The following is an 11,246-nucleotide window of genomic DNA, read 5'->3' as shown; positions in this document are numbered from 1 at the left end:
CATGCGTTTTAAGCCATAGTGTGACGATGATGTAAATTATAACACGCCATGTTTGTGGTAAATATGGGAATAAAAATGTGAGATTTTGTAATAAATTTACTTATATTGAAGTTATTAATAATCAATTTTGCTTAATGATATATTTAAAATTATCAAAATTTAATAAAATACTATTTAATTACGGTTTTTGTGGATAATTTAATTGCTTGTTAGAGCCTAAATCTATACCAATGTGGACATAGTCACTACTCTGTGAATCTTGGATATTGTACAGTATATGTGTATAAATGCGCTTGTTACATTCAAATATTTTGCATGTAGCCTACTTATTTGATTTTTTCTTTATTTATTTACTTACAAAGGCTCAAGCTCTCTGAGCTCTTTCACCTCACACTACTGTTGTGTAGAGCTATGTAGTTTGCATTTTAATTAATTTATTTCTGGTAAAGATCGTAAGTTTAATTGCAATTTTTTTTAGTACGTTTATTAATAAAATTAACTTATTAATTATTCAAATATTTGTAATTTTTAAGTTAGTCCTCCTTTGGGTACCTTCTGGATACATTATCTTAATTAAACAGTGTAATAACACAGCAGTATAAGGGCTCCCTGGCTCCCTCACCTTACACTGCTGTTGTGTAGAACTATGTAGTTTAATTTTAATTAATTTATTTCAGGTAAAGGTAGTAACTTTAATTGAATTTTTTGAGTACATTTATATTAAAAAAAAATATTCATTTTTAAGGCATTATCTCTATTAATTTACCTGCATAATTCAAAGTAACGCTACTGTTGTATAATTAAACAATGAATTTATATATTTATAAAGTAGTTAAAATTAAGTTTTTTAAATTAAATTCTAATACAGAATTTTTAACTAAATAAAGACTTTATTTGCATCGTTTTTATAAGGTGATGTAACACATAAATCAAACAGAAAATAAGGATTTTTTTTCCTTCCTCCTGTTACACCACATGCTTGAACCTACTCTTCGATAAATCACTTCTCTAGAAAATGGCAGAATATTATATAAAGCTGTGATATCGTATGAAAAAAAATTTATTTTTTTTGATAACTTAAGTTTATATTACTGCTTAGCTCTATTTAGTTTCAGACTTTTTTCATATACACGTGCCAGGGATTTATAACGATTCAAGACGTTTGAAGGGTGTAACAAATAAAAATCTCGTATAATACACTTAAATTTAATATAAAATACTTAATTTTAAATGATGTACAATGGATTCTTTTTTAAAATTTAAACTGTACAGTACATTACAAAGGGGGAAACGATTAGGCTCTATGTTATTGTCAAGTGTAAAGCCCTATTTACACGTAAGTTGTGTATAAAAATAGGGCCCTTAATTAAGAAACACTGAATTATGTAAATCGGGCCCTTACACTTTAGATTAAAGCCTCATGTTTTTAAATTTATTATTATTATTTGCTGGAGGGGAATATCGTAATTTAGAACCAACTCTTTAATTTTCTTTTCAGTAATAATATATTAGAGATAATTAATGAAATAATTGTTAAAATGTTAAATATATTATATCTAATTCACTACTTTTAAATAGAGTTAATTATGATCAGGTCCTGATTTATACATAATTTAAACAAACTACAATTTAGGGCCCGAATCGGATTAATTAAGCAATGTCGGATCAGGAGCCTCTCAATCGATGGAGGCCTCAGAAGATCCTTAACTTATTAATACATGTGTTTATTTATTTATTTTTAAATTAAAACTAGAAGTTAAGATAAGGCCTACAAATCTAGGGACTCTCGTAAGTGACTCTACTTAGGCCACACATTGTTAAATTTTAGTAGAAAAGAAAGGTTTTCTGTACAGTACTTTAGAACTAAGGCCTACAACGAATATATTTTATGCTTATTCTATTTTTCTTTGTTTTTCTAGAATTCTTATCTTGAAATATAACTTCATATCCTAAAGAACGTGTTAAATAATTTCCTGTTTTTAATTTTAAGAAAGGAACTTTTTATAACCTAAGCATTATTGGAACGACGAGGAATGGCAAATAATACAGTTCTATAATAAGCATTTTTCTATTATTAAATAAATTTAGCAAGAAATAAATGTTATATTTTTATAATTAAATATTTACAGTAAAACCTCGTTAAGTTGGACACCAGTCCAAGTTAGCGGGTGTCCCGGTTATAGAGGTGATCGTTCCTATAGAAATGTACTGTACTATACACATTTACTGCGCCTATTTTTTGCTATAAGTTTTTAAAGTTATTTACATAATTTAATGCATGTTAATATAATACTTTGCATGTTATATAGTTCAATAAAGTATCATTAAACCATCTTGTAAGGTACAGTACGTGTTGTAATGTCTCGTTTACACATACACAATATTAATTAATTATGCCAATATGACTTTCCGTAGAAACATACTGATATGCTGCAATCATGTATATTAGTTAAGATCACATTAACACTTGGAAAAACAATCCACTTAGATTCTGCACTCGATGGAAACGTACAGTAAACACGTTGCCAAAGAATTCTATTACATGGACTTGACGATGTGTCAGTCTGGATTTTCTCAATTCATTTATATTTCTCCCCCTAATCCCAAACATCTTCTTTACATTCGGTCGACATTGTGCAAATCCATGACGTTCAAGTTCTGTACTATGTACTGTACAGTATGAGGGTAGACTGGTGGTTTGGTGCTTTCTGTTCCACTAATCTTGGTTTCACGTCATCGCTGCCACATGTTTTTGCGATAATATTTTTTAGAATACTCTCCGAATCATCAGTGGAATAGCTTCTAGACTTTCTAGAAGTGTCTAGAAGCTATTCCCTTCAAGTGGATGCGTCTGAGAGATGTTCGAAAGTATCAACCGATGATCGGTTTCTGACAATTCGATATTATCGGCTCTATTATTATTCAGCCGGATTTCCAGATTTTAAGGTTAATAGTCAGCATTCCTTTTGTGATGTTGACTTACATTAACGCCACGACGTTATTCTTGAACCCCTCCAAATCCCGTCCCTTTACAATAACAACTATCATGCTGTGCCATGTATTGCCAAGCAGGCAAGCTTTAATGTGTCACTAGGTGTAATTTACTGTCCAACTCAAAGTTGCTAACAAGAAATATCTAAGATAGAAAGTTGTGAGGATATGATAAAAGCAGGAAGAGGTGATACGGGATAGCGAGGTGTCCAGGTTTTACTGTACTGTATATAGTTTTCTTAAAGAAAAGAAAACTGTTCTAGAACTAACAGAATACTTTTTTACCTCTGTTTATTTTTTTTCCTGGATGAAGTCGGTTATTAATTAATAATTTATGTAATTTTTATCATTAAAATTATTTATCAATTAGAAAAAATCGCAATTAAATAATATTAAATAAATATTTTATTATACGGTCGAACCTCTCAACAGTGGCCATTTTTTTCTGGACCGTTTCTTTTTGTAATGCATACAAATTAACCTGCAAAGAACGGCCATTTTTTTCTGTCGTTAGTGGCCATCGTTTAGAGGTTTAGTTGATATATAAAAAAAGATATAGGTTATTTTATAAATTTAACAAAATATCCCAGATATTGTTTCTACAATTCTTTTCTTCCACAAATACTTTTTACTGTAGAACTTGTTTTATTGATAAATTCGGGCATCATCACTCGTACGAAACCGATTTTCTTTCTTATTTTACTTTAATGCGTTTTTCAGTTGGCCAAAATATAAGTTTCTATAGAGTTTAAAGCTACGTGTTCTTCGATCAGTCAAATCCATTGATTTATGTTTATTGAGATGGAAGAAAACTCGATGAACAAATTCGTCGAAATGGCGAAGTTGTTCATCGAGCATAACGCCAATCTCGGAATTTGGATCATCATTTTCCTTTATTATTGTCTAGAGAACTATTTTCTTATCGTATGAATAATATTTTAAACAAGAGCAACATTACAGCTCACTACTCTACTAGTTTATAGGAATAATAAATGACAATTTAAATCCGTTCGGATAAAGTCTAAGTTTATGTCTTTGTATAACGAGAATCCGAATTAGATTACTCAGTAAAACTTAAACTAGTTGTGGATCTAAGCCATAAATATAAAAGGCCCTTTCCCTCCACCGAATAATACATGTAAAAGTGTAGGACCCTGAGCTGCAGCTTGTTTAGCTTATTTGCAAGCCCGGCCTTTATATAACACAGGCCCTTTCCCTCCACTAAATAATGATACATGTAAGTGTGAGGCCTTAATCTGCGACTTTTTTAAGTTTATGTGTAAATCCGACCTCTGTATAACGAATACAGTAGAAGCTATTTTTGTTTTATCACGCTCGTTTAATAAGCACATACTTCTATATAACGCTTCTAATTAAATGAAATTACTAACATCTATTGATTATTTACAGTTCTGTACTATGGAAGGTTTCATAACTGCAGTAGTAGACGAGTGGCCTCGATTACTCAGGCCTCATAAAGAGATTTTTATCGCTATCGTCTGCGTAATATCATACATAATTGGTCTCTGTTTCGTAACGCAGGTAAAGGACCCATTTATTTATTTAAAATTCTTTTAATTAATATCAAAATTAATGATATTTAATTTTCGAGGGGGGAATGTACGTGTTTCAACTCTTCGACTACTATGCTGCCAGCGGGATATCGCTACTGTTTCTTATATTCTTCGAAGTCGTATCCATAGCGTGGTCTTACGGTAAGTTACATTTATATAAATTAATTATAGTGTTTCAGGCTTATTTTTTATTTTGCTGCATTACTTCGTATGAATTACAAGCATAATACGACTTATAGGTTCACAGTGACCATAGAAATTTGTGTAATTTACATCATTTTCGAGACAGTTACAACATTGATTTTAAGATTATTAATCAGTTTATACCTTAAAGATAAGATATAACTCAATATAAGATTATCAAATGTTTCTTAAACGAGGATAATTCAAGTCAAGTAGCAAGAAGATCGCACAGAAAGAGATTTTCTTACAGTTGTGACTGATCGTTAAATTAGATCAGAAAAATCTATACTATAAAATAGCGTCATTTTCTGATCTTTACTTTATACTTACAAATTATAAGCGGGTAAGTAAATCAACAACATTGTATTCGGTTTCTTCATCTATTGAAGGCTAGTTTTTAAGGAATTTTTAATATAAAAACCACCGAACACTGGTATTGGTCGTGGGTTCGTCCCTCATCAAAGAACTTGATTTCTTTCACTTGTGTAACATCTAAATAGGGGTAGACTCTTGCAGAAAGTCTTCCTGTGAGGTATTTCCTTGTCAGATTGCCATGTGTTGCATTACTTTATCTCATCAAATTAAATCTAAATGTAATCTAAACATTGAAGTGTTCAGAAAGGCAAAGCCTGACGGTGAAGATCTGACTTATCCGAGTAAAACTACCTCAAAATTTCTGTTTCGTCACAGAATTTTATTTTTATCACTTTATCTTCTTATTATTTCACATATATTTAACAGAATCTTTATTATATTTCGTTTACTACTTTGAGCATTTGGTCTTCATGGTTAAATGTATAAATTCAAATGGCATACACTGAGAATTTTGCTATGCGAAACCTATTTTTTGATATTTATGTTAGACTAATCATTTATGAAAACTAATTTTTACGTATAAAATAAAATAATTAATTTAGGAAGTTTATTTTTATTTAAAATCTTGAGCATTTTACATAACAGTTCAATTTTCTATGCTTTTTCATTGTTGTCTCTTTCTGCTCGGTGGGCACAAGAAATATTTTTTTACTCATACCCTCATGGGTTCGAGCCCACCAGTGGCCAGATGGATAAAACCACTGATTTACCGAGTCTCTGAATTAAGCCAGACCAACGGTCTGACCACCTGGAGTTTTCCGGATTTTCTTTACTATCTAACCTAAATAGGTACCTGTTTCTGATAGGAAATCTTTTCGGGAGGCTTCCCCACTTGGCACATTGCCCTCGTGTTGCATTGCCTTATCACGTTAATTAATCTTAATATTTAAAATGCTAATTTTGGATACTCGATTCTACAATTTTCACGTTTCTTCTTAAAGAATTGGTGTGAATTTTGTTTGAAATAAATGATTTATTTTATTTTCCATAGTCTTTATCATAGTAATAGTCTTTATCATAGTCTTTATCATAGTACGTGAAAAAGGATATAGAAGCGCCCACCGGTGTCCGAACGAATAAAACCACTGAACACTGGTAGTCGCGGATTTGTGCCACACCAAGAGGGTTTCTTTCACGTTTCTAACATCCAAATAGGGCCAGTTTCCCTTGGAAAGTCTTCCCGGAAGGCACTTTCCCTTGGTATTCGCCCGTGTGTTGTGTTGCCACATCCCATCCACCCAATATAGTTAGCCATAGATCCATTATACAGTTGAGGAATTAAAGGGCGATTGAGGAAACACGCTATAGAGATCCGGGAATAAAACCGAGCGGTCGATAAGTCCCCATGGATTTTTCGTGGCTGGTCCGTTCTGGATATGTTGGGCCCCATGCTTTACCTCTAAGCCATTCTCATTATGAGTCTGGCTGAACCTACAACAGGCAAAAGGTCCTCTTAGTGCCCACTGGGAGGGCAAACAGTTAAAATATGAAAAATGTTGAGGGAAAAAAGTATTATATACTAATTGATCTATTCACAGCCAAGGCGGAAGAACTAAATTCAATTTCTTTAAATTTCCTAACGTTAATATATCAAAAAATCGATATTTGCAAATCATAATTTTTTCATTGATACTATCTTTAATGTATTTTATATCAAACTTACAGTATTAATATTATTTTGATTTACCGAAAGATTAAATGAGCTGAGACCTTTTAATGTCTACCATATATAAATATAAAATACAATCGTTGAATTATACATAAAATAAAATTGTAACAACATTAAATCATATAAAATAAAGAATATTGATCGTAAAAATAAGAATTTAGTGCTACTCCAAAGCAGTTTTCTTTATAAACATACACATTTTATCTTTAATTCTTATTAATTATGGAATAACGATGTTAAGTTAAATTTTGAGTGTTAGATAAGGCTTTTATTTTATTTTATTTTTTTAATATACAATGAAATCCCTGAACAATCTCAACTGAAGGAAACATAAAAAATGACTATTGTTCGAAGGTAGTTGTTATTAGAGGTTCCATAAAGTTTTATTTTATCAATCGTGGACTGTGCCATGAAGTTTTTCTACAAGTTTTACATGGTATCTCATAAGAGTTATGTAGATACTTGCTAATACTTTTCCCGGTAAAGCATGGCGCTGAGTAAGTTGGAACAAATTCGATTTATTTTGATGGTGGGATCTTGCAATCAGTGAGAAGTCGTCGAAGAGTTTAGCAGGCTTTATCTAGATTTCCCACCGATAATAAATTTTCCAACAACTTCTCATTGCCTACAAGTCCTCGCCATCAAAATCGCTTGAATTTGTTCCTCTTTACTCAGTGTCATGCTTTACCTGTAAAACAATGAGCAAAGATCAACATAACTCCTATGATTACAGATTCATGGAACTTCTTGTATAGTTTATATTCAGATTTCGTTTACATTTCTATATTAAACTAGTTTTTTCTTTCACATACGTTAATAGACTCCATTCTGAACACATTCTTTTACTGTGGCTTTTAATCGATCGTTAATAACACATTGAGTATTCGTAAAAATACCTCTTAAATTCAATTCGTTTATAAATTGAAGTTTAATACATTGATTTAAGCATTAATATATAGTAAATTATAAAATGCAAAAAATAAAAAGTAAATATTCTTACAGAGGACTTGATGCCAAAGCAAGAATCGTATCCGAACCCTCTTTGTGCAAACAAATATGTCTTCTGTGCAGGAGCCATATCAATATATGTCTATGTTTTTAGGAACCCGAAGATATGTCCCAGTTTTTAAACTAAGTTAAACCTATATTTGAATTGTTTCAGGTGTAACAAGATATTACGAAAACCTTCACGATATGCTAGGTTATTATCCATGTTTCTGGTGGAAACTTTGCTGGTTCTTCTTCACACCATGTGTTTGTTTAGTGAGTAACGTTTAAATTTCAATTTTAATTCGATTTTATAATCGTAACTGATAAAAATTTTTTTGTAGGGAGTGTTTCTCTTCAGCTTAGTACAATACAAACGTTTGGATTACATCGGATATGTATATCCTCCTTGGGGTGAAGCCGTGGGTTGGTTGTTAGCTTTGTCGTCAATGCTATGCATCCCATTCTATGCTATATATAGGTTTCTCACCACATCTGGGAACTTCCGCGAGGTAAGTAGGTGATTTAATAAATTATAATTTAAAAAATAAGTAAAAAAAAAAACAATTTAAATATACGCTTAAAAACGTAATTTTTAACAAGATCTAAGAGGTAGGACACAAATGAAAAAGTTCTCGTAGTAACTTAAGTTCATTCACATTTTTCCAAATTAGGAAGTTCTAAATTACTTAAACGTATGATGATTTAATCATCCAATTATCAATAAAATTTTCGTAGAATGAATTGGTTTTTTGTAATTATTTTAATGCGCAACGGATATCGTAATCTAGGACATAATTATGAATCTTGTAACTTATTTGGAACAAAGATACTCAGCAAGCTTTGTTTAAATATTATTAAATTAATGATTAATTAGAATCTGAGCTCTTTAACCTCGAAAAAAAATTAAAAGAACTCTTTTTAAATGACAATTATCCAGGCGGGTCTGTCTTCGGCTTCTATCTGTATTCAAGTTTGACATTAATTTACAGTTAAACTTCGATTTAGCGCTATTATTTGCCATCCTCTGAAATTGGTGCTAAACTGAAGAATCTCGAACAATAAGAATGTGTAGTAACTCAGTCTACACGCAAATCAACATCATCTTCGATGTAAATTCCTAAATTTTGTATACTGGAGTTACAGTTTATATTTAATAATATTTATGCGGAAGCTCGTTTACAAGTATTCATTTGCGTTTTAAGAGGGTAGCGCTATTTAGAAGGATGCAATAGCGAGGTTTGATTGTATATATACTGTAGAGTTTAGATATCTATGCAAGGAGTACATGTATTCATAATCTTTTTATGCGGTTTATATGATCAGAAATGCCTTATGGCCGGGAAAAGTGTGTTAGCTGTATAACCTGTATAAATAGGCAGTCTGAAGCTACTAAACAAGTTTCATGAGAGTCTTACTGCTCTAGAACTAGGAAACAAGTAGCTCCTAAAGTATCTCCTAGTGTATCAAATGCCTGTTGACAGGACTAACAAATACACAGGCTAATTCTTAGTGTATTCATTATTAACAATAACTCATAACAAAAGCCTAAAATAGAAATTATTTTTGACGATTAAGTAATTATAATTTTTGAAATTATAATTTCAGCGTTGCAAGAAACTGTTTCGACCAGAAATTGGTCACGTCCTAGAAGAAATCAGGAATCGGAAATTGAAGGAAGCACCATCAACAGTAACGTCATCCGTTTAAGCCAATAAACAACTAAAATCAACAAAGAATGCCAAAATTCCATCGTGATTGCTTCCATGTTGTTGTTGAAAGGCAGGCATCAGTTATTTTTGACAGCAATACAGATTGTTATAGTTACCTCTAAGGTCGAATTCGAGTGGTGAAAGTATTTCTTATGCTTCCTTGTAAAGGACGGTTTAACAAGGGATTTATTTATCATGTTGTAATCTTAGTTTTTGGGATTGTTTTTTTTTTGTTATCGTGGTATAAAACAAAATCAATGTTTAGAGTATACGGGATTATATAATCTTATAGGTATTTCCGACGGTTATAAGAACGGATATGAAATTTTTGAATTGGCTGTTTTTTAGATTGATAAATATTGTAAGATATTCTAATGTTTATCTTTATGCATATTATGGGAACATTTATTGAAAGTTAAAGGAAGATTTTTAAAGTCTTATATAGTTTGTAGTTTCTACCTCATGTTGACACATTGTTCCAAATATTGCTGTGCATAATATTTTAGAACCCATGTTTGACATATGGCACTTGTTTGTTAATATTTATGTTTTTCGAAATCCCGTTTATATATATATATATAAATATACATTATAAATATGTAGAGAACAACCTGAAGTCTTCCAAAAAACCAAAAAAAAGAAGCAAGTCTTTTATGCATTTATCCCGATAAGATCCCGTCTTCCATCATAAACTGTGATGTCTTCATAAATCAAGGCCCTTTATAGTTTTAAAATATGGAAGAATTTAAAATAATAATGCATAAAACTTTAATAATATATTTTAAAAAGATATCAACAAAAAATACTTGAAATTTTTATAAATTTTTTAATAAAACACATTAAACATTTGCTTAATAAAAAAAAAATAAATAAAATTTTAAATGGGTAAAGAAAAACGTTTTTATCCTGACAATTAAATACATTTTATGTGATTTATGGACCAAGATATTTAAATGTGTGGCCTTGTCTTTTTAAATAAGCGTACAATTGTTTCGTAAATGACGAAGAAAAATAATGTTGTAATGTCGATTTGTATAATTAATAATCATTAATTAAAAGCTGTGCTAGGCTCACAGCATTTAAATTCACTTGTCTTCCAAAATTATTAGAATGAAATTGTATAGAATTAACTGTAGTAAGATTTCTCTAAACTGTCTTTTATGTTGCATGCTTGTTATGAAATTATGTAATTACTCTGTCCTGATTTGTAAAATGAAGGAATTCAAATTGTTGTGTGGTTATGTAGTTACTTGTTGCTTCAAAATAAAGTGCCATAATTGATTTATGTGTGTGTTTTCAGTTAATTAAATCAGCTTCGAAGATGTATTGACCAATCCACTCTACATATTCATGCAGCAAATGTTATTACCGAGCGATATGTTTACTAATAATGGTTGCAATTAGAATGTATAACGCTTAATGTTATTATTTAACTCGTTAAAACTCTCAGAAAATATACGATTTTCAGAAAATTTGAATTTAATTAAAATATTTTTCGTTTTTTTTTTTTAATCAGATAATTCATTGTTTTGGGGAGAAACGTCGTGACAAATCGAGGTAAAGAGGCCACACGCGTATTGTTTTTTATTATGGCACTTACAGACTACATCAATTTAAATCTTTTGTTTGCGTTTTTAATTATTTTTTATAATTTAATTATTAATTATTTTCATGGAAAATATTATGCATTAGAATATTTATTTTTTCCTATTTTACATTAGTTTTAAAATGTGATAAGCTTACACATACAAAAAG

General features: G+C 30.6%; 1 protein-coding gene across 1 annotated transcript in view; it reads left to right on the top strand.

Annotated features, from left to right (window-relative positions):
• Window positions 1-10,772, top strand: part of LOC111632259 (sodium- and chloride-dependent GABA transporter 1-like) — a 29,352-nt gene extending 18,580 nt beyond the window's left edge. The window contains exons 9-13 of the mRNA XM_023376649.1: window positions 4,402-4,533; window positions 4,604-4,706; window positions 7,955-8,055; window positions 8,124-8,291; window positions 9,388-10,772. Of these exons, the coding sequence (XP_023232417.1) occupies window positions 4,402-4,533; window positions 4,604-4,706; window positions 7,955-8,055; window positions 8,124-8,291; window positions 9,388-9,489 (606 nt within the window). The 3' untranslated portion in view covers window positions 9,490-10,772. The remainder of the gene's footprint in view (window positions 1-4,401; window positions 4,534-4,603; window positions 4,707-7,954; window positions 8,056-8,123; window positions 8,292-9,387) is intronic.
• The last annotated feature ends 474 nt before the right edge of the window (window positions 10,773-11,246 follow it).

The sequence above is a fragment of the Centruroides sculpturatus genome, unplaced genomic scaffold (assembly GCF_000671375.1).
Source record: "Centruroides sculpturatus isolate CEXI.00-Female unplaced genomic scaffold, Cexi_2.0 scaffold821, whole genome shotgun sequence".
Taxonomy (NCBI): Eukaryota; Metazoa; Arthropoda; class Arachnida; order Scorpiones; family Buthidae; genus Centruroides; species Centruroides sculpturatus.
The sequence above is the reverse complement of the archived record's forward strand: the minus strand, read 5'-3'. Positions and strand labels throughout refer to the sequence as shown.